Genomic DNA, 24,107 nt, shown 5'->3' with positions numbered 1-24,107 from the left:
GGCACAGCTGACAAAAATCCTGCTTGGAAGGAAGATCTTCACAAAGCACAGCTGACAGAAGTCCTGCCTGGAAGGAAGGAAGGAAGATCTGCACAAGGCGCAGCTAACAGAAGCTGCAGCCTGAAAAGAAGATATGCACAAGGCGCAGCTGACAGAGGTCCTGGCTGGAAGGAAGATCCGCACAAGGCGCAGCTGGAAGAAGTCGCTGCCTGGAAGGAAGATCCGCACAAGGCACAGCTGACAGAAGTCCTGCCTGGAAGTATAATCTGCACAAGGCACAGCTGACAGGGTCCTGCCTGGAAGTATAATCTGCACAAGGCACAGCTGACAGAGTCCTGCCTGGAAGCAAGATCTGCACAAGGCACAGCTGACAGAGTCCTGCCTGGAAGGAAGATCTGCACAAGGAGCAGCTGACAGAGTCCTGCCTGGAAGGAAGATCTGCACAAGGCACAGCTGACAGAAGTCCTGCCTGGAAGGAAGATCTGCACAAGGCGCAGCTGACAGAGGTCCTGGCTGGAAGGAAGATCCACACAAGGCGCAGCTGGAAGAAGTCGCTGCCTGGAAGGAAGTTCCGCACAAGGCACAGCTGACAGAAGTCCTGCCTAGAAAGGAAGATCTGCAGAAGGCGCGGTTGACTGAAGTTCTGCCTGGCGGTGACCTCACAGCAGTGAGAGGACGACAAACAACAAGATCCTTCAAGCCCAGCTAGCCACACTGGACAAAATGTACACCAAAGGCCTGATTTAGATTTCAGTGGATGGTTTACTCCATCACAAATGTGATAGGTATCCTGCCCGCCCCATTAAAAATGCATTACATCCTATGGCAATTATAATAAGGCAGACAGGATATCTATCACATTTTGATTAGGCCTTGGTGTAGTTCGCAGAGTTTTAGTCCGCTGAACTCCACGAAGTGCCAGGGAAACCCCGCCGCACTCTGCAAACTTACGCTAGTGGCAGAGTTTCTAAGTTGCACTACTCTCACTGATTTTTTGTGCCAGGAGTTTTTCCCGCACTGTAAAATCAGCGCGAACAGCGCTATGGGTCGCACCAGAGGGCGCTGCTGCTTTCTGCTGCTCGAATTGACATTCTAATCAAGTGGCAGCTTCATCAACGAGAATAACAGATTTCTACACTCGAGTGGTCGCGACCTGCCGCGACTTCCCGCAATGAGAAATCTCACCAGGAGGAGGTCTAGCGTGTTATATTTTCTCACAAGCGCTCGTCACCTTACCATTGGCGAACCGCTTGAGAAAAAAAACACAGTTCTGCATCACTTTGAGGATTTTTTTGGGAACGGAGTGGGCAAAACTTTGCGAGGTCTGCCGGCAGAGCAGAATTCTTCAACCACCCCTAGTTTTGAGGAAATACTCTGTTGGACAAATTCCTAACTAGGCCCTATGTCTGCAATAATTGTTGTAGAAGAAGTGAGATCCATGGCCTTTAATCAATCAATCAGTGAATCAATCAGTCATTTGTAAAGCGCACTGCATACCTGCGAGGGTCTTAAGACGCTGGGGGGGCTGCTACTGATCGAACATTCAGGTCTTGAGTATCCTCCTGAAGGTGAGCAGGTCTTGTGTCTGTCGTAGGCTCAGTGGGAGGGTTTTCTATGTCTTGACGGTGAGGGGGGAGCAGGATCTCCCGCCACTGGTTGTTCTTCGGATGTGCGGGACAGTGGCGAGTTTGAGGTCGGCGGAGCATAGCTGGCGGTTGGGGATGTAGAAGGAAAGTCGTCTGTTGAGGTAGGCTGGGCCGGTCTTGTGGAGTGCCTTGTGTGCGTGGATGAGGAGCTTGAAGGATATTCTCTTGTTGATGGGGAGCCAGTGCAGGTTTTTCAGGTGGGGGTGATGTGGTCATGGCGTCGAGGATCAGCCGTGCCGAGGCGTTTTGGATGCGTTGCAGTCGTTTGATGAGCTTGGTTGGGGCTCCCGTGTAGAGGGCGTTTCCGTAGTCGAGTCTGCTGCTGACGAGGGCCTGGGTGACTGTCTTTCTTGTATCTGTTGGGATCCATCTGTAGATCTTGCGGAGCATGCGGAGGGTGTTGTAGCAGGAGGAGGAGACGGCGTTGAATTGCTTGGCGTTGAGGCGAGGATGATTCCCAGGTTGCATGTGTGGTTGGTGGGTGTCAGGGCTGCCCCCAGTGCCGTCGGCCACCAGGAGTCGTCCCAGGCTGAAGGGTTGGCGCCGAGTATGAGGACCTCCATCTTTTCTGAGTTCAGCTTCAGACGGCTGATCGTCATCCAGTCGGCGACGGCCTTCATTCCTTCGTCGAGGTTTGCTTTGGCGAGATGGGGTCCTTGGTGAGCGAGAGGATCAGTTGAGTGTTGTCGGCGTAGGAGAATATGTTGAGGTCATGCTGTCGGGCTACGTGTGCGAGCAGGGCCATGTACATTTTGAACAGTGTCGGGCTGAGGGAGGATCCCTGTGGTATGCCGCAGATGATCTTGGAGGCTACAGATCCGAATGGGGGGAGGAGGACGCTCAGGGTTCTGCCGGAGAGGAAGGAGGTGGTCTATTCCAGAGCCTTGTCTCAAATCCCTGCAGTGTGGAGGCGTGTGCGTAGTGTGTGGTGGCAGACGGTGTCAACGGTGGCAGAGAGGTCTAGGAGGATGAGTGCTGCGGTCTCACCGTTGTCCAGGAGGGTCCTGATGTCGTCTGTGGCGGCGATGAGGGCGGTCTCGGTGCTGTGGTTGATGCGGAACCCTGACTGGGAAGGGTCCAGGATTCTGTTATCTTCGAGGTATCGGGTTAGTTGTCTGTTGTCGATCTTCTCGATGACCTTGGGAACGGGAGCAGAGAGATGGGCCGGAAGATCTTGAGGTCTCTTGGGTCTGCCTTAGGTTTTTTGAGTAGGGCATTGATCTCAGCGTGTTTCCAGCTCTCTGGGAAGGTTGTTGTCTCGAGGGAGAGATTGATGACGTTGCGCAGGTGGGGTGCGAAGGAGCTGCTTGCTTTGTTGAAGACGTGGTGCGGGAATGGGTCTGACGGAGAGCCGGAGTGGATTGTGCTCATGGTCTTGATGGTGTCATCGATGCTCATGCTGGCCCAGGCTAGCAGGGGATCGTGGTCAATTGTGTGCAGAGAGTCTGTTGTGTTGCTGTCTGTTTGGGGCTTTCTGGGTGTTGAAGCTGTTGTGGATGTGTGCTATCTTGCAGTGGAAGAAAGTGGCGAGGGAGTCGAACAGGGCTTGCGACGGCAGGATGTCTTTGGTGTTGGAGTTGGGGTTGGAGAGTTTCTTCACTATGTTGAAAAGCTCCTTGCTGTTGTGTGCGTTGTTGTTGAAGCGGTCTTTGAAGGAGGTCCTCTTGGCAGCCCTGATGAGGTGGTGGTGGTTGCGGATGGGGTCCTTTTGTGCTGCGCGGCTGTCCGGAGTCTGTTCACTGTGCCATTTCTTCTCTAGTTTCCGGCAAGCTTGCTTGGAGGCTAGGAGTTCTGGGGTAAACCAGCTGGCCCTCTTGCTGGTTTCTCAGTGGGGGGGTTTCTTTGGCGGGGCGAGGGTGTTGGCGCAGTCGTCGATCTAGCATCTGAGGCTGTGGGTAGCGTCGTCGGTGTTGGAGGGTTCGGTGGGTGGGCTGAGAGCGAGGTTTGCACATCGTTGGTCTTCGGTGATTTTGCTCCAGCAGCAGCGGGGGATCTGTTGGGTGCGGTGATGTGTGGTGGGTTTCTGGAAGGTGAAGTGGATGCAGTGATGGTCGGTCCAGAGGAGTTCGGTGGTGTGGTTGAAGGAGACGTGCGGGCTTGAGGAGAAGACAGAGTCGAGCGTGTGGCCGGCGGAGTGGGTGGGCGTTGTGACGAGTTGACACAGTCTGAGGTGGTCGATCAGGGTTGCGGAGTTGCTGTAGTTGTTGTTCTCAAGGTGAAAGTTCAGGTCTGCGAGGAGGATGTAGTCTCTGGAGGTCAGGGCGTGTGTGCTGATTAAGTCGGCGATGGAGTTGCTAAACTAGGGGTGGGGTCCGGGGGGTCGGTAGATGAGGGTGACTCTGAGGGTGGAGTTGGGGTCTGTGTGGATCTGGAAATGCATTGGTTCGGTGGTGCTGAGAGTATTGTCAGTGCTAGTCGATACCCTGATGCTGTTCTTGTGGACGATGGCAATTCCTCCTCCAACTACGTTGGTGCGGTCTCTGCGGGTGATCTTGTAGCCGTCTGGGATGGCTATGGCGATGTCGGGTGCGGAGGAGTCGTTCATCCAAGTCTCCGTCAGGAAGGCGACGTCCGGGGATGTTGTGTTGAGCAGGTCCCAGAGCTCAACGGCGTGTTTGCTGGTGTTCAGTAGAATGCATCGGAGGTGGTTAAGGTCTTTCTTGGCGGGTGGTTCGTCGGCTCTGAGACTGGTGTAGCTGCAGTTCCGACAGGTGAAGGGACCGTGTGTGCGTTTCGGGGTGGCCTTGAAGCAGGTGTGAGTCTGTCCAGAGTTGAGAGTGTGCAGAATGCTGGCATCATAGTGGTGGCGTTCCTCGTGGTGAGTGCGGGGACCAGGGGTTCTGGTGCTGGGTGCGGTCCAGGCGGGACGGGGGCAGATGGGCTTGCCTTAGGCGCGCCATCGGCGCTCAAGTGGCATATATGGGGAGGTGGGAGGAAGGAGCATCTGGGAGGCGGGGGCAGCAAATGGGCAGTCATGGGGGAGGGACCGCAGGTGACACAGCGGCGGGAACGGTGCAGGATGACAAGGGAACATAAGGCAAAAGGGCACAAAAATAGAGGGGAAACTAATGGAACAGAAGGCAAAAATGGTCTCAGTGTTACAGGGGCAACGAGGGAACAGAAAGCAAAAACGGGCACAGGGCTACAGGGGCAGCTAAGGAACAAAAGGCAAAAACGGACAGAGAGACAAAGGAGCAGCGAGGGGGACAGAAGGAAAACCGGACAGAGAGACACAGGGATAGCAAGGGTAACAGAGGGAAGAAACAAGAACAGAACAAGTACAGGCAGCCAGGGAGGCCAGAGAGCAGCACAGAGAACAACAGTCACAGGCACAACAATGACAATAAGGCAATACAGTAAATACAATGTATAGCGGAAGAGGAACAAACCTACAGCCTCCCACTGGCCACCAGAAATGAGGCGCAGGTGGTAGCCTGCGGCTGGAGGAGGCCCTCGAACTTCCTCAGCAGCGGCAGCAGGGGCAGGGACACACAGGCGGTGCTGTGCGGAGGGGGAGGACCTACCTGGTAGAGTCAAGGGTCGCTTTCCTCACCGCGCAGCGGCTGGCATATGTGGGGAGGTGGGAGTAGGAGCAGCTGGGAGGCGGGGGCAGCGAATGGGCAGTCAAAGGGCGGGGCCGCAGGGGACCCAGCGGCGGGAGCGGTGCGGGACAACAAAGGGAACAGAAGGCAAAAGGACACAGGAATACAGGGGCAACGAATGGAACAGAAGGCAAAAACAGGTACAGTGTTACAGGGGCAACAAGGGAACAGAAAGCAAAAACGGGCACAGGATTACAGGGGCAGCTAAGGAACAAAAGGTAAAAACGGGCAAAGAGACACGGGGGCAGCTAGGGGGACAGAAGGAAAACCGGGCAGAGAGACACAGGGACAGCGAGGGGAACAGAGGGAAGAAACGGGCACAGAACATGTACAGACAGCGGGGGAGGACAGAGAGCAGCTCAGAGAACAGCACAGAGAACAGCAGTCACAGGCCTTGTGACTATCAGGCCGTTATCTGACTTCTGATGAATCTCACAGAGTGAGTGTGCAGCCAGAGTGCAGTAGAGTAGCCAAAGGACAGGAAATTAGGTAAACTTGAATATGAGAAATATGGAAAGGTACAAATGCCGCATCACCTGTGGATAACTGAGACCTACTCCCACTCTTCCAAATTCCCATCCAGTCACAAAGTGGCATCCTGGGCCCCAAACGGACAACATCATGCCAGATGCCATGTAATGGTGGAAAAGGGGGAAAAAGAGTAATATGCACACATCTGCTGCGGGGATATGTCAGGTAAATTATTGGTTGTGATGGATTCTCTATAAGTACTAAATGACTGATATTGTTGAATATTATATTATATGAATCAACGTTTGTTTGCCTTATCTGCGCTTATAATGTAAAGGATTTGCCTTACAGTGAACCCCTCATTCTGTTTTACACAAAAGCCCCGGAAGGAGCTGCATCTTACAGAACTTTATCTACTCTAGGAAGAAATAAAGACTTGCTTTTTAAAGTTGTCTTTCAGGGTCAGAACCGGGTGCTGTAAGCTGCACCAGAATCAGGGAGATGGACAGATGTTATGGCGATAGGAAACCCCACTCAACTCACAATAATGTTCCAATCTTCCAGGTTAGAAGAAACCAGAAATGCTTGAACCAAGGGAGCTGTTGAAAGTGTCAAAGGTGGCTTATGAACAGCAAGGTAAAGACAGGAGTTGGCATTTGAGATGATCTTAAGTGAATAGGAAAGGAACAAGAAGAAGTGTGTGACTGGAGTTACTTTTGTTGTATACTTCGTAAAGAGATACTGGAAATTTTGCAGCCCAGCCACATCCATCTCTTTTTCTAAAATCTATTGTTGTTTAAATTAAATCTTGACCATGTGCGTCTATCTTAAGCTATACCACTAAGTACTTGGGAGCTCCGTGAGCGCCCTTACTTTGCTCAGTTACACTGTGATCACTGGTAAATCACCTCCTTTTCAGATATAATTAAGATGTCACCTGATCAACAGAACTTTTAGTTAAATATTTGTGTATGATGAAATATTCCTTGCTAACTTTCAAAGGCGGTAAAGAAGGAAGGGGGAGATTTACTAACATTTTGTGCTGTGTTTTCGTCACAAAAGTGGCACAAAACAGCTCAAAATCGTTTTTCCTAATTTACTTTCGGACAAATAACATAAAATGTATGTGAAGCAGCACATAGCACTGCGTCACATTACTTTGCGCCAGGGGGGCATGGCAAGGGGAGTGCATGGGCGTTCCCGTGCAACCACCCATGGTTTCTCACGCTAAACCCAATTTACCAAATACAGTAGATTAGGTTTAGCGTGAGAAAACTGCACCCTTTTAACCTAGGCGCAAGGAAGGAGAAATGCTTTAATTTGTCCTTCCTTTTCTAACTTTGCATCCATGCTGCACTGTGCAACACAAATACAAAATGGGAAAAGCTTTCCCTCATATCTAGGCATAGTATTTTGTACAAGAAGGGTGTTCTTCCTGTTCAAAACCTATGCTGGACTCACACACACACACACCCCAGCGTTCTGGTGCTAAGGTGTATGCATGGCGCAAGGCTGCTGTAATCAGTGCTGGTGCAAGGGAAAGGGAAGGAGAGAGACATATATTTGAAAATATGGTGCTCTCCTGCTCCCTCCCTGTCGTGCAACGCAGCACAGCCTCGCGTGGTGGGGCTGCGCTGCATTGCGTGGAGATTTGGTAAATCTCCCCCAAAATGTCTTTTACAACCAGTTAAACATTGTGAATTCTTATTCCATTATGTTTCAATTTAGTAATGTTAAATATCTTTATATCCAGCAGAAAACAAGCCTTGAATGTATGAAATGACCATCAATAAAGAAGCTAATGCTGTAAATCTTCAATAATAGCAGAAATTTTGAGCTATAGTATTCAGGAAAATATCAGGGCAGTCGGCGACAGAGGAACCTGCACACAAATTGACAGATCGTGGATGAAGCATCAAGGGCAGTTCAGTGATTGTAAGAGGCTGAGCTGTGTACTTCCACGGCACAAGACGAAGAAAGGACCTTAGGAAAATTGAGGCAACAACAATTACAAACCACCTCCTGTATAAACAAGTCTCAAATACCAACTTTAATCATGGGATCGGTATGATGTGATTACCGTAGTGCTTTGTTTTCTAAAATGAAGACGAGTCATCATTCCGTGCTCTAGGTGAATTGTAAACTCTTTCTGGACAAACCACAGTAACCAGAGAAGAGCACACAACAGAGCGGAGCCGGACAACTGACGGGTAAAGGAAAGAAGAGTTCTTCTATCTACAATACAACAGACTGTCCCAATTTGCACCGGCAAGAAGTAAGATAAATCTTTACCCGCAAGCGTGCATAGCCATAATCCAATCTAAAGGCACAATCACCTACAAAGACACCTTCTACGTATTAGGAGTGTAGCTAATATTTGGTGGCTATTGCATTTTATTGTTAAAACAGAAATCAAACGTGTAAAATACCGCACACATATAAAGTGTGTGAAAAAAACACAAGTGCTTTATCAGTCACGTTGGCCCATCAGGAAATACAGTCAAGGGATGTAGACAAATATATACCCGACCCACAGACACTAACCAAGAAAGAAGAATCATACACATGCAGCGAGAGCTTTAGTTTGTCATCACTACTCAAGCTTAATCAGCAAATGAACACAGGACAAAAACCATTCAAGTGCAGTGAATGTGTCAAGAGTTTTAGTCACTTATCAAACCTCCATATTCATCAGCGAACACACACAGGGGAAAAACCATTCAAGTGCAGAGAATGTGTAAAGAGCTTTAGTCAGTTATCGAGCCTTCGAAGTCATCAGCGAACACACACAGGGGAAAAACCATTCAAGTGCAGTGAATGTGTAAAGAGCTTTAGTCACTTATCAACCCTCCAAATTCATCAGCGAACACACACAGGGGAAAAACCATTCAAGTGCAGTGAATGTGTAAAGAGCTTTAGTCACTTATCAAACCTCCAAATTCATCAGCGAACACACACAGGGGAAAAACCATTCAAGTGCAGTGAATGTGTAAAGAGCTTTAGTCACTTATCAAGCCTTAAAAGTCATCAGCGAACACACACAGGGGAAAAACCATTCAAGTGCACTGAATGTGCAAAGTACTTTAGTGAGTTATCAAGTCTTCGAACACATCAGCGAACACACACAGGGGAAAAACCATTCAAGTGCACTGAATGTGTAAAGAACTTTAGTCAGTTATCAGAACTACAAAGACACCAGCGAACACACACATGGGAAAAGCCATTCCAGTGCAGTGAATGCTTGAAGAGCTTTAGTCGGTTATCAAGCCTTCAAAGTCATCAGCAAACTCACATAGGAGAAAAGCGATTCAAGTGCAGTGAATGTGTAAAGAGCTTTGATCACTCATCAAACCTCCAAACTCATCAGCGAACACACACAGGGGAAAAGCCATTCAAGTGCAGTGAATGTTTGAAGAGCTTTAGTCAGTTATCAAGCCTTCGAAGACATCAGCAAACACACACGGGGGAAAAACAATTTAAATGCAGTGAATGTGTGAAGAGCTATAGTCGATTATCATACCTACAAAGTCATCAGCGAACACACACAGAGGAAAAATCCCTATCATTGTAGTGAATGTGACAGGAGGTTTTGTGACTCTTCAGCATTAAGGAATCATCAGCAGACTCACACAGGAGAAAAACCATTCAAGTGCAATGAATGTGGGAAGAGCATTTTTAATCGATTATCAGACCTACAAAGACATCAGCCAACACACACGGGAAAAGCCATACCATTGCAATGAATGTGTGGAGAGCTTTAGTCAATTATAAAGCCGTCAAAGACACCAGCGAAGACACAGGGAAAAAGCCATTCAAGTGCAGTGATTGTGCAAGGTGCTTTAGTCAGTTATCAGACCTAAAAAGTCATCAGCGAACACACACAGGAAAAAAGCCATTTAAATGCAGTGAATGTGCAAAGTGCTTCAGTCAATTATCAGACCTACAAAGACATCAGCGAACACACTCTGAGGAAAAACCATACCAGTGCAGTGAATGTGCAAAGTGCTTTTGTCGCTTATCAAAGCTCCAAACACATCAGCAAATACGCACAGGGGAAAAACCATTCAAGTGCATTGAATGTGCAAGGTGCTTTAGTCAGTTATCACAACTTAAAACACATATTCGAACACACACAGGGAAAAAACATTCAAGTGCACTGAATGTGCAAAGTGCTTTAGTCATTTATCAAGCCTACAAAGTCATCAGCGAACACACACGGGAAAAAAACCATTCAAGTGCAGTGAATGTGTGATGAGCTTTAGTCAGTTATCAGACCTACAAAGTCATCAACGAACACACACAGGGAAAAACCCTATCATTGTAGTGAAAGTGACAGTTGTTTTCGCATCTCTTCAGCATTAAGGTATCATCAGCTAACTCACACAGGAAAAAAACCATTCAAGTGCAATTAAAGTGGGAAGAGCTTTAGTCGATTATCAGAGCTACTAAGTTATCATCGAACACACAGGGAGAAAACATAGAAGGGCGCTGAAAGTGTGAAGGGCTTTTGATAGAAGACCCGACTAGCAGTAAAGAAGAAAAATAGATAACAGTATTTGCAGAGTTATAAAAGTGTTTGTTTCCAGAGATTGTTCACTTCCCTACACAAAGCAAAGCAACATGCTGCACCAGGATACACAGTGGGAGGCGAGCACAATGTGGATTAAAAGAAAAGAAACATTCTTGATTTTTATTTAATGAAGAAGAGATACAAAGAAAAAAATTCATTCACACCTGATCACACTTCCTGTAAAAGCAACACTGAACAATACTGGGACTAACAACTGTACTTTCAGCTATCTTGTAGGAATAGTGATAAAATCTATAAACCCAACACACCCAAAGTAGACATGTTGTCAGGGCTCTGGAGATGGAAGCTTCATTGGTAAAATGTATGTATTACTATTAACAAATGCCACTGCAGTATATGTAATGAACTCAAGCGAAGCACAGGTGTTCAAGAAATAACCTATTTTTAGATATAACCGAGCATATACCTTGTTTTTAAGTAACGTTTGCTGCATCTTTTACACACTGTTTTCGGTTGATGGATCAGCTTGTGTCTCAGGCCTTATAACTATGTGTGACCCATGGCTCCTCTCCGACTCGGCTCTCCCTATTCATTTTCTGCCGTGCCAAACACTACTTTTTACCAGAATTGAGCCACTGTTAGCAGCAGACTGTTTGAAGAATGTGGTGAAATAGCGAAATTCCACATCAAAAGCATATATGTGCTAGGACAATCTGTTGCACTCTGAGCAACTCGTCTTCCACACTGATTGTCCTTTGTCCTGAAATGTTCCTCAGGATTTGTCATATGAATGCCAGAAGTGGCAGTGAGATTCATGAAGCTAAAGCTAACAGGAGTGTGTGGGAGATAGAGAGGGTGAGAGATACAGAGAGCGAGAGAGACAAAGAAAGGGGGTGAAAAAGAAAAAGAAATGGAAGGAGGGGGAACGGCAGGTGATTTTTATTCACCTAAAAATAGAAGAAGCAGCCGAAAACTTGTCAATGTGTGACATCACCATAGAAACGGGCTGAATACCTCTGAATTTATATAATTATTTTTAATATCTATAGACCCATGTCATGGAATAAACAGGGCACAAATAAGGAAACTAGTGAAGGAGCCCATTATCATATGCAAATCACAATGATGGCACAAGTAGTGACGTCACAAGAAGTGATGTCAGGCCCTTATAATAATTTTCACATGAAAGATCGACGGCCTGTTTTAAAAACAAAACGCAAGAAACATAAAATATTGTAAAAATACGTTTTTGGTATCAGTTTTTATGCATCAAGTGTTTTTCCCACTATCAGTTTGTAACTAAACTCGGAAATGAATGAAAGTGTAAATATTTTTAAACAGATATGTGGAACTTGGAAATTACATTTTCAAACAGTTTTCAGCGAATAAAGCAAAATTGCTTTTAATTTGTGTTTGTTTCCTGACGTTCTTTAACCAGCCCCTAAGCCCCAAAGTGTTTCACATTTACAGTGTATTAAGCAATTGAAGGGCTAATTTTGTCAAGTTCTCTGTTCCTCTCTTGCGCCACTCACACAAACAAACACTCAGAGGCCTGTGTCTGCAGTGCTGGGGCACAAAGTAACATTTACCAGTTGCAGGCTAAGGAGCTAGGTGGAACTGAGTCCCATTTCTAGATAATAGTGGGGGGGACCCCTTCAAACTGTGGATACCCCCCGACTTGTGCCGTGCTGATAAAGCAATGGTGAATTTGAGTAATTTATGATAAATTGAAATGAGGGAAAGAGAAGAACAGAGCAAGGGGCAGGATATATTAAAGAAAATGAAAAAAAGAGACACAAGACTTTAACCTGTTCTGTGTACTAGCACTTTAAGTAAACAAGTTGTGCTGTGCGTTGTGAACAGGCTGTCACCCCCTTTGTATGTAAATGAGCTTCTGTGACCAGAAATCCCAGGCTCCCATCTCTTCCAGCGCGGATGACAATGTGAGCACTGTAAGATAATCACAAACTAGGGCTATATTGAGAAACAATCGGCTTCCAGGTCACACAGCTTTGGTTATGTAGTTCTTCATTAGTTTTTCTTAATTTACTTTAATTTGCAGCAATTCTACAGGTTACTTTTTCTCAGTATTACGCTTCAGGTCGCTCATAGCTCTCCATCAGTTAAACGTGAGGTTTGATGTAGGATTTTTTGTTAGTGTCCCTAGACCATGTCCCAATCCCTTTGTCCTTGATTTGTCGGCATGGGTTTTGTCCACACACTGGTCTAGGATGGGCCTTCTCAAGGTAGAAGGCGCTGTAATAGGAATAATAAATCAGACATGTATGATATTGTATGTAACCAAATATGGGGACGTGTTTTTCACTTGTTGGCCATAATACTGTTGGGTCTTGACTTACTTGGCACTCACCCCTGGATCCCGTACTGCTGCCTGTATCACCTGGACCTGACGGCCGTACCGCTGGCCCAGACGTGGACGGTTGAGAATTACATCTCGCAGCATCCCTCAGTAGCGCACACCACTAGCATCACTACAAAGCGCCAGGAGGCGTTTAAAATACCTTTGTGCCTTCCGCAGTGCGGGACGTGTTTTTCACTTGTTGGCCATAATACTGTTGGGTCTTGACTTACTTGGCACTCATCCCTGGATCCTGTACTGCTGTCTGTATCACCCGGACCTGACGGCCGTACCGCTGGCCCTGCTGGCCCAGACGCGGACGGCCGAGAACTACATCTCCCAGCATCCCTCAGTGGCGCACGCCACCAGCGTCACTACAAAGCGCCAGGAGGTGTTTAAAAGACCTTCGTGCCTCCCGCAGCACATGCGTGTTTTTCACTTGTTGGCCATATTACTGTTGGGTCTTGACTTACTTGGTACTCACCCCTGGATCCCGTACTGCTGCCTGAATCACCCGGAACTGATGACCGTACCGCTGACCCTGCTGGCCCAGACGCGGATGGCCAAGAACTACATCTCCCAGCATCCCTCAGTGGTGCACGCCACCAGCTTCACTACAAAGCACCAGGAGGCGTTTAAAAGACCTTCCTGCCTCCCGCAGCGTGTGACGCGCACGGGCGTGCCTGGACGTTGGACGGGCGAAGCCCGGGGCAAGGGTGGGCCCGTCCGCGCCCGCCAGTGACCGGATGAGGCTGGACCAGGCCACCCCTCCAAAATTTACTCCGGGATTTTAAGTAAGCATTTGTTAAGGATTGTTTGCACTTAAGTGGGAGTGATAACTTGTCAAAGAACATCAATATTTGCAAACAAGCAGACTCTTTTAATATAATTGGCACTACATATTTAGTTTGGAAATGAGTAAGATCACACGCAAAGAGGGGGCGGGAGTGGCAGGGACTTTGGATGCCTTCCTTACTCGGTCCGAATCCGTGCTCTGCTTGGAGCAAGGATTAAGGGCGGTCCATGGGAGGGCGAAATCTGACAAGCATGGCTCCCCTACTTATAGAAGCGGGTTGAGGTGTAGTCCCATAGACTACATACTCATTAACAATGATTTTGCAGCGTGAATCTTTCTGGATTCACTATGCTGTGCATTATTCTGCGGTCTAGTGGTTGGGTCCGGAATCATAGTCTTTTCTTTGTTTTTTTTGTTTGTTTTCGTAGCCCAGGTGGGCGTCGACGTCCCGCCTTTTGGTGTCCTTCCGTGACATCGGCATGCTTCCTGCGGAAGCTCCCACCCATGGGCGCCATCTTCAGATTCTTTTTTCAGCCGTTGGGTCTGGATCGTTCCCGAGAGGCTCCAGAGTTTTGGACGGGAATAGACGAGAGAAGAGTCGAACTTGCAGGAAAAGACTGAGAAGATGACGAGGAAAGAACAAACTTAAGCCAGGACGACGAAGAGGAAGGAGAACTTCGAAAACTTTGACGTCCAATGGAGAATGCGCACTCAGGGGGCCCCCTGAATGCAAGAAATGAACAACACACCTTTTAAATTCTGCCGTAACTGCCACCACAAGTACGCGCAGAAGGACCAGCACCTGGTTTGCAACCTCTGCCTACCGGTCGACCACGAGAGCAAGGATTGCAACGCTTGCTCTGCCTTCACACCGAAGACCCTCCGCGTCAGAGAACGACAGAGAAGGGCCAACTACACCATGCAAGGGAAGGGCCAACCTCCGTCCCTTCGAGACCTGGGACTATCGACCGACGAAGAAGATAACTTCGCCGTAGAAGATGACGACTACACGGTTGTAGAGACCGATAAGAAAACTTCTAAAGAGGTAGGAGAGTCGTCGACCCCTAAACCCCCGACAGAACATCGACGGTCTGAATCAGACTCTCAAAAAAATGAGTCAAAGTCCTCGAATGGAGCACTGGCGCCGAAAACCTCCACGGCCGCAGCTGCATCCAAGGACAAAGAGCCCAGCGGATCCTTCGAGAAGGACTCCCAGTTGGCGAAGACCGGCGAAAAGCCAAGGTCGTCGAAGCACGTCCCCGAGAAGGAACGTTCGACTTTGAAAGAAAGGGCCCCGAAGACCGCCTCGGCGTCAACAAAGGACCCGAAGCCCATTTTGACGTCAACATTTTCGACGAAAAGACCAGCCGAACAGTCCGACGCCGAACAGGCCGCCGAACTGGAAAGAAAGAAGAGAAGGCTTGATGCCGAAATGGATAACATCCTACAAAGGAAGAGGGAGTTCGACGAAAGGCTCAAACAATTCACGATTCCGTCAAACACCGACAATAATCGTCGAAGAGGAGGAGGATTTCGCGGCCGAAGAGCCGCCGAAAAGCCCCGAAGCTCAAGAACACCAGGAGGATGATGAGTTCTACTATGAGGAGGTGGGTGACGACGACCAACGGACAATCCTTGGGTCGGCATCCTCGGGGACACAGGACCTGGAATGGCAGGACCTCGACACCGAAAGCCCAGAAGAGGTCGTAGACACGTACCCTTCGAGGCCTTCGCCGCCAGACGACATTGGGGCATACAATATAGTCGTGAAGAACGCGGCAACGGCATTTGGGGTCAAGCTGGACGAGGAAAAGCAGAAATCTTGCTTTTTATTAGAGACCCTACTCCCCACACAGACCAGGAGCCTGTATCTCCCTATGCTAGATAGTGTCATGGCTCAGGGGAAGGAGGCGTTCAAGGAGCCAGCAATATGCAGGTCCGTTACACCAAGAACCGAGAAAAAATACAAACACTCCACAAAAGATCCCCCCTACATCAAGGGGACTGTCCTAGCAGACTCCATTATCACTGCGACTGCAAGGAAAAGGGCAAATGTGCCGACAACATCAGGGCCACCACCAGACAAGGAATGCAGGAGGATGGACCTGACTGGGAGGAAAATTGAAAGGAACACAGCAATGCATTGGCGCACGGCAAATTCAAACGCCCGACTAAATAGGCACCAGTACCAAATCCTTAACCAAATTGGGCAGCTGGTGAAGAACCTCCCAGAGGAGTACCAGCAGAGGGCAACGCACCTCGTGGAAGAGGGGAAGAATGTGGTGAACGCATGCCTTAAGACTGCCTTAGATGGAGCAGACACATCCAGCAGGCTGATGATGATGGGAAACACTGAAAGAAGGCAAGCCTGGCTCAGAATCTCAGGATTCAAGCCGGAAGTTCAGCACAACATCCTTAGCACCCCTTTTAATGGAGAGACACTTTTTGGAGCACCAGTAGATGACAAGCTCACCCAGCTTAAAAAAGAGAACGACACTGCAAGGTCCATGGGAGCCCTGCAATTCAGAGGGATGAAAAGAGGTACCCCGTCACGGAGACCGAACAGCAGAGAGGAAACCAGCCGGGAACGTCGCACCAGACCTTCCAGCAGTCCGGCCAGGGTGACAACCAGATGCAGCAGGGACACCAAAAACTAAACTGGCACAACCAACAAAGAGGCCACTCCTTTCACGGGAGAGGAAATGGACGTGGTCAGAACAAAAGGGGGGCCACCAAGCAACCTCTAAGTGACTCCGTCACACAGCAGGTGCCCACCCGCACGAGACCTCCCGGGGTGGAGCACAAGAAAACAAAAGATGGGTTACACAGACAAAAGATCACAGACATGTAACACCAGTAGGAGGCAGGCTAAGTTTCTTCTTCAGAGAGTGGAAGAAGATAACAACAGACAAGTGGATCCTGAACATCATACTGTTCGGATACTGTATAGAACTAGAAAGGACTCCACCAAACAGAAGACCAAAAAAGAGGACGCAGTCAGGAAAAAAAATCGAACTGCTTCAAAAGGAAGCGGAGGAACTGCTCCAAAAGGAGGCCATCGAACCGGTACCATGCCAGGAAAGGCGGTGTACTCCACTTACTTCCTAGTACCAAAAGTTGACGAAACACTAAGGCCCATCCTGGCCCCCAGATTCCTAAACAAATACATAAAGACACAAAAGTTCAAAATGACATCTCTACAGGAGGTCATTCCACAAATTGGATTCGGAGACTTCATAGCCACCATAGACCTAAAGGACGCCTACCTGCACATACCAATGAACAGGAGACACAAACACCTGCTCAGATTTACCATCAACAAGCATCACTACCAATTGACAGCCCAGCGTTCGGCCTAAAATCCGCACCAAGGGTGTTCACAAAGTGCCTCGCAGCAGTGGCGGTGCACCTAAGAAGGGAAGGGAACCATGTATACCCTTACCTAGCCGACTGGCTAATAAAACCAAGTTCTCACAAGACATGCAAGGAACATGCCCAGCGCGTGACAAACACTCTGATGGACCTGGGATTCTCCATTCACTGGGGGAAATCCTCTATGGAACCAAAGCAAGTAAAAATCTTCCTGGGAGCACAGATCAACACCATACAGTGCAAAGTGTTCCCCAGCGACAAAAGGACGCAGGCGCTAATCAAGGAGATGCACCTCTACCAGAAGGGGCGAGCTCTGACAGTGAGGACAGCGAGCAAAGTCATGGGCATGATGGCCTCATGCATACATTTGGTACCAAACGTACGCCTCCACATGGGACCATTCCAAGAATGGCTGCAAGAACAATGGTCACAAGCTACAGGGAGTTGGGAAGACCTAGTGGTTGTAACGCACGCAGTGCAGGAAGAAATGTTGTGGTGGAACTTGGAGAACATAACAAAAGGGAAGCCTCTAACACCACCGACCCCAACAGTGACCATCACCACAGACACATCCCAGAAAGGATGGGGGGCACACATGAGCAAGCTCAGAGTGAGGGGTCTGTGGACTCCAGCGTTTGCGGTCAAACACATCAACTACCTAAAACTAAAGACCGCGTTCCTCGCCCTGAAAACCTTCCAGACAAAACTGTACAACCGGAGAGTGTTGATCCAGATGGACAACACAACAACGATGTTCTACATCAACAAACAGGGAGGAACACCATCTCCGCCACTGTCGAACCTAGCGCAGGAGATATGGAAATGGGCCATCCCACTAAATATAGACCTGCTAGCCATACACCTACCAGGGAAAGACAATGTGGAAGCAGACTAGCTCAGCAGACAGACATCGGCATCCCACGAGTGGGAGCTGAATGCACAGGAAACGCTAAAGCTATTCAGAAGGTGGGGGACACCAACAATAGACCTATTTGCAACACACCAGAATGCAAAATGCCAAAGCTTCGCATCCAGGCGACCAGGGGAGGGTTCCCTGGGGAATGCCCTATGGATAGACTGGTCGAGGACATTAGCTTACGCTTTTCCCCCAATACCTTTGATACACAGAGTACTCAACAAGTGCAGGACCAGCAACATGACTCTGATCCTGGTGGCACCGCAATGGGCCAGGCAGACGTGGTACTCTCAGATAATGGAGATGGCACAGGGTGCACCCCACAAGTTCGGGAAAAGAAAAGACCTACTGTCCATGCAAAAAGGAGAGGTACTTCACCCAGAACCAGAGAGCCTCAGCCTAGCAGCATGGCTCCTGAAGACATAGTTTGCACACCTAAGGTTACCAGAAAGCACCCTGCGGGTACTGCGAGGGGCAAGGAGGCCTAGCACACGAAAGTGCTATTTGGCTAAATGGAAGAGGTTCACGCAATGGTGCAGCAAGAAAAAACTGCACAGGAAAATGACAAGAGTCTACAGTACTGAGGTACCTCACACACCTGCTGAAGGCAAAGCTAAGCTCATCCTCGCTGAGAGTACACCTAGCAGCGATTGTGGCCTACACAAGAGGAGAGACTGGGACAAGCTTCTTTACGTCACAGATAGTAAAGAGGTTCATGGAAGGGGCAAAAAGGATCAACCTCCTAAGAGGATGCCACCGCCAGCATGGAACCTTAACCTAGTCCTAACGGAACTCATGAAGGTGCCCTTTGAACCAATTCATAAGGCTTCACTACAAATGTTAACAATGAAAACCGCCTTCTTGGTGGCTATCACCTCACTGCGAAGGGTGAGCGAACTACAGGCGTTAACGCTACAAGAACCCTACATACAAATTCACAATGATAGGGTGGTGATGAGAACAGACCCACACTTCATGCCAAAGGTGGTGTCTAGGTTTCACATCAACTAAACAGTTCAAATACCAAGCTTCTTTCAAAACCAACCACAAGCGCAGAGAGGGCACTCCACACTCTGGACACTAGAAGGGCAGTAATGCACTACATAGAAAGAACGAAGGAACACAGGAAAACAAAACAGTTCTTTGTGTCCTTCGCAAACAGTTCCCTGGGTAGACCAGTAACGAAGGGGACCATCACACGATGAATCGCACAAACTATCCAGTTCTGCCACAAACAGGCAGACCAAGAACTAGCGGAAGGGGCACGGGCCCACTCAACTAGGAAAAAGGGAGCAACAATAGCCTTCCTGTCTAACACACCCATTCAGGACATATGCCTGGCGGCAACATGGGCTTCAGTGCACACGTTCACAAAGCACTACTGTGTGGATATACAAATGAACAAGGAAGCACAAGTAGGACAGAAAGTGCTTCAACATATATTCAACAGTCAACGCTCATCTTCAACCCAGCCGCCACAAAAGTAACAAACCGCTACAAAGTCTATGCACAGCATAGTGAATCCAGAAAGATTCACGCTGCAAAATGAATAGTTTCTTACCTGTCGGTGTAGTTTTGCAGCTTGAAGATCTTTCTGCATTCACTAGCGAATCCACCCACCTCCGCCAGAAAGATGAGGCTGGAGAATAAGGTGGTGAAAAAACAAGGAGAATACTGAAACAAGATACCTTTAATGACAAAGCGGATAAAAAAAAATAATAACTTACTTGAACATTGCCAAGGATTTGCAAACACACAAAACGAGAAAAAAAGAATCCGAATGTGGGATGTCGACGCCCACCTGGGCTACGGAAACTCCACCACAATGTGGCCATGTGTACACCATGGAGTATGGGCCACTGGGTTGGACATTGCCAACATCCGCTTATAGTTATGGTTCGTCGAAAGTATGTGACAGAGCATTTCAGTTTCGCCATCCTTGACAGGGCCCCGATGATGATCAGCAAGCTACAATTTCCTAGTTAGGTTGTTTCGCGCAGGCACCATTTACAGATCACTGGGTGTCAAGGTGGGTCTGGGACAAGGTGTCTAAGTTTCTAGTTACTCAGGGTGCCCCTAGGCGGGTGTTTCAAGAGTGGATACAGTTAAACGGAATTTCAAAGCACCTGGCTTCTTGTTCCAGGTATAGTTGAGTGCATTCTGTCTACTATTTTTTTCTGCTCAATGTAACAAAATGTTTACAATAGGAACTGATTCTAGTGTTATTTCTTACAGCTCGATGTTTCCACAAAGCAAATGGTGTAAGCACATTAGTTGTGAAGTGTTCACAGCTCTGGGGCCTATTTCCTTTAAGTGCTTAACTCTACAAGATGTTTACACTGCATAGTTATCAACATTATTTAGATTCTAATGGGAGAACTGTGAAAAGTAATGCATTCTACTTGGTCTTTCCTCACTGGTGCATTGCCCCAACCCCGGGAAAGATGTGTGTTCACGCCCTTGGATTTGTAAGCGCTGGACATGTGTATTGACCTGGCATTTGCACATTTCTGTCTAAAAGACCAACCTGTGGCCTACTGAGTTATGTGCCACCCTCTTTGTTTTATCAAAAATATATGTATTGCTTTAGCACGAAAATGCTAAAGGTGCACATGGAAAAGAGTTTGTTTGAAAAAGGTCGATATTGCTCATGGTAAATTGAAACTAGCATTTGCAATGCAATAGGTCTCGCATTTACCAGAGTTTCGTAAATGCGACACCTATTGCATTGCAAATGCCTGTTTGTAAAAACGCCAGTGCAGCGCATTAACTTTAATGTTGGCCGGGCCCCTTTTCTTAGACGAGCCGTGTCTAAAGGAAGGGGTGGGTCGCCATTAAAGTGAAAGAGCAGTATGGGGCGCTTTTACAAAACAATCATTTGCAATGCAATAGGTCTCGCATGTACACGAGTTTGAGCTATTGACATTACAAATAACAATGCCTTTTATTTTTGATTCGTTTTTAAAACATAAATAAAAGGCATTGTAATTTACAATACAAATAACTTAAAATCGTTTAATTGCGAGACCTATTGCATTACAAATGCTTGTACATAGATTGGTAAACAGAAACAGGCTGACTTTTACCCAATGCAAACATGGAATGGGAGACAGATGTATTGATACAAAAACAGTCAGACACATCAACACAGCTCCCATTTAACGTCACAGCTACACCTGCCAACATTTGAAATAGCGCTATTGCATTTATTTCTTTTACCAATCAAGTGGCATAACGTATGCAAAATGAAGCTGCATCTACTGTAGTTAAATAAAGTAAGCCATCCCTTTCCTCGGGGCAGGAAAACAATGCAGCAGAAGAGAAGTGGGCACATGCTGCTGCTGTTAACCTGCTGCTCGCGGGTGTCTCCGGTCCAGATACCAAGCACTGCAGGGAAGAGGTCGGCAGCCGTGTAGGTGCCTGTGAGAGGCTCACGCAGCGCGGGACAGATTAACACCCGCAGTGCCCTCCCTGTGACGCAACGCCAAGCAGAAAAGAAAGTGAAAAACCTGCTGCACCATCCTGCTCCCTATCTCCTCCATAAATTTAGCAGATGCTCTAGTTCACGGCCCGAAGCTTCTGCCCAAAGCAGGCATCAATTATGGATGAGGGTGTGTGCGCAGGGAGTGCACAAGAGCCAGCGGGACGAGAGGGTGGAGGGGCAATGCTGTCTCACGTGCCCCCGGTATCTGCTCGCTTCTCTGCCTGCCGCCTGTCGGGCTCCAAGCCGAGGTCTCAGAAGTGAGAGCGGAGCGTACGTGAGTGAGAGCAGGCAGAAAGTAGCCAGGTGAGCGAGGCTGAGTTTTACAGCACTTGGGGGCATTATTGGCTTACTGAGCCCCGTGTGGCTCCAACGTCTAACATGTGTTTAGAGAGCGTGGGTGACTCTAACGATCGGCGCAAGACGCCGTGAGCATGTATATGGGCTGTCCAGGGGCACTCACTCGCAAAACTAAAAGCGTGGGGGAGCGCTAGAAGAGAAGCTGCTAACGCCGCCGTACACGCTCGCAGCTCATGTCTCCAAAAGCGCTCGTTCACAGTTCATGTCTCCAATGTCTTTACAAGCTCGTGCACCTCTCCTGTCCCACTTCGCTAAGCATGTCGGTGACGATAGTTCTCGCTTAGCGAGCAGCTGCGCTGCATAGCTAGGCGAGACCTAAAAAGCATTTTTTTTTTGTTAAAGCGCCCCATGCTGTGCTTTCACTTTAATGGTGGCTGCATCCCTTTCCTTAGACTCTGCTAGTTTACGGTAAGGGGGCGGCCGACATTGAAGTGTAAGTGCGGCATAAGGCAATTACATTTTTTTTATGATTAGAAAAAAAAACATGCGCCTGCGTTTGGAGCAGCAAATAAAGCAAAGACAAGGCTGCCCCTATTACGTGGCGCGCTATGTAAAATAAATAAGAGAGCGTGTCCTGCCTGCAACAGTAGGCATGTTAAAACTATTAAACGAAATGGTGGTTGGAGGCTGTGATTAAAGCCTACCGTGCAACAACACATGTATAAGGGTGTGTCCTCATGGGAGGTTACAAAATGAGACAAGGTGGTACTAAGGAGGGGCTACCAAGCCTATTAACCAATGAAAAGCCACAGTTTCCAAAGGGCAATGACACAAACCAATGAGAAATATGGGCGTAGGTGAGCAGAGCTTCAAGTCCATACCTGAATAGAGCATGCCTTGCAGAGCAGCGATGCGCTGCCCAGGCTCGACCTAAAAAAGAAATCCACCTGGTTGCATTTTATTACATTTTATCAGCTGCTCCGAGACATTTAGTATCAGCAGCTTTTGGTGGCCTAGCGCTTTCGTTAACGCGAGCAGCCGCCATCTGCCTCCGTTCCAGCACTTACCGGCTGATCGAGCTCAGCCGTGTATAATTCCCAATGAAGCTCCTGCAGGTGCACATCACCGTCCTATCTACTCAATCATAATATACGTATAATATACGTTTTTCTGTTGTGATGTCATTAATTGATGGGTCTTTCATGGTCATACAATCTTTAATTATTTATGCAACCTCAGTGATTGTTTTTGAGTGATTTCTTGGTAGTTTTTGCTAATTGAGTTCTCAATAGCAATCTTGAGCGCTACCTGCTTTTGGGCATTGTCATATTGCACTCAGGCTCTCCATCTATTACTGTTAATTAAATCCTGACCCTACTAAAGAGCCTCTCAGTCTCACAGACACTCTTTCACAGGCACTCTCTCACAGACTCACTCTTACAGACAGTCTCACAGACACTCACAGACACTCTCACATACATTCTCACATACACTCTCATAGACACTCTCACAGACACTCTCTCACAGACTCTCTCACAAACTCTCTCACAAACTCACACACTCACAGGCACTCTCACAGACACTCTCTTACACTCTCACACTCTCTCACAGACACTCTCTCACAGACACTTTCTCACAGACTCTCTCACAGACACTCTGTCACAAACACTCTCTCACAAACACTCTCTCACAGACACTCTCACAGACACTCTCTCACAGACTCTCACAGACACTCTCACAGACTCTCTCTCACATACTCTCACAGACACTCTCTCACAGACTCTCACAGACACTCTCTCACAGACTCTCACAGACACTCACAGACTCTCAAACTCTCTCACAGACAGTCTCTCACAGTCTCTCTCAGACAGACTCTCACACACTCTCACAGACTCTCACACACTCTCTCACAGACTCTCAGAGACTCTCCCACAGACACTCTCTCACAGACTCTCCCTCACAGACTCTCACAGACAGACTCTCACAGACACTCTCACAGACTCTCTCACAGACTCTCACAGACACTCTCTCAAACACTCTCACAGACTCTCTCTAACAGACTCTCTCACAGACTCTCTCTAACAGACTCTCTCTCACAGACTCTCTCACGGACACTCTCTCACAGACACTCTCACACTTTCTCACAGACAGTCTCTCACAGATACTCTCACAGACACACTCTCACAGACACTCTCTCACAGACACTCTGAGACTCTCTCACGGACTCTCTCGGACTCTCTCACAGGCTCTCTCATGGACTCTCTCACAGACCCTCTCACAGACACTCTCACAGACACTCACACAGACCCACTCTCACAGATACTCTCTCACAGACTCTCTCAGACACTCTCACAGACTCGCAGACTCACAGACACTCTCACAGACAGACTCTCACAGACACTCTCACTGACTCTCACAGACACTCTCTCACAGACACTCTCTCACAGACTCTCTCACAGACTGTCACAGACACGCTCACAGTCCCTCACAGACTCTCACACTCTCTCACAGACACTCTCTCACAGACTCTCACACTCACACTCTCACCGACTCTCACAGACACTCTCAGACTCACAGATACTCTCTGACTCACAGACACTCTCTCACAGACTCTCACAGACACTCGCTCACAG

At 48.1% G+C, this 24,107-nt stretch overlaps 2 protein-coding genes across 4 annotated transcripts in view; both read left to right on the top strand.

Moving 5' to 3' along the window:
- The window catches only part of LOC147737803 (uncharacterized), a 45,244-nt gene extending 33,588 nt beyond the window's left edge, over positions 1–11,656 (top strand). Inside the window, exons 2-3 of the mRNA XM_086924978.1 lie at positions 8,129–9,193; positions 9,865–11,656. Of these exons, the coding sequence (XP_086781104.1) occupies positions 8,129–9,193; positions 9,865–10,081 (1,282 nt within the window). The 3' untranslated portion in view covers positions 10,082–11,656. The remainder of the gene's footprint in view (positions 1–8,128; positions 9,194–9,864) is intronic.
- LOC147737802 (uncharacterized) overlaps positions 1–24,107 on the top strand; it is a 214,891-nt gene that overhangs the window by 94,370 nt on the left and 96,414 nt on the right. The gene's annotated exons all lie outside the window — the stretch shown is intronic.

This window comes from Lissotriton vulgaris, chromosome 1_1 (assembly GCF_964263255.1).
Source record: "Lissotriton vulgaris chromosome 1_1, aLisVul1.2, whole genome shotgun sequence".
NCBI lineage: Eukaryota > Metazoa > Chordata > Amphibia > Caudata > Salamandridae > Lissotriton > Lissotriton vulgaris.
Note: the sequence above shows the minus strand (reverse complement) of the source record. Positions and strands in the feature narration are given on the sequence as shown.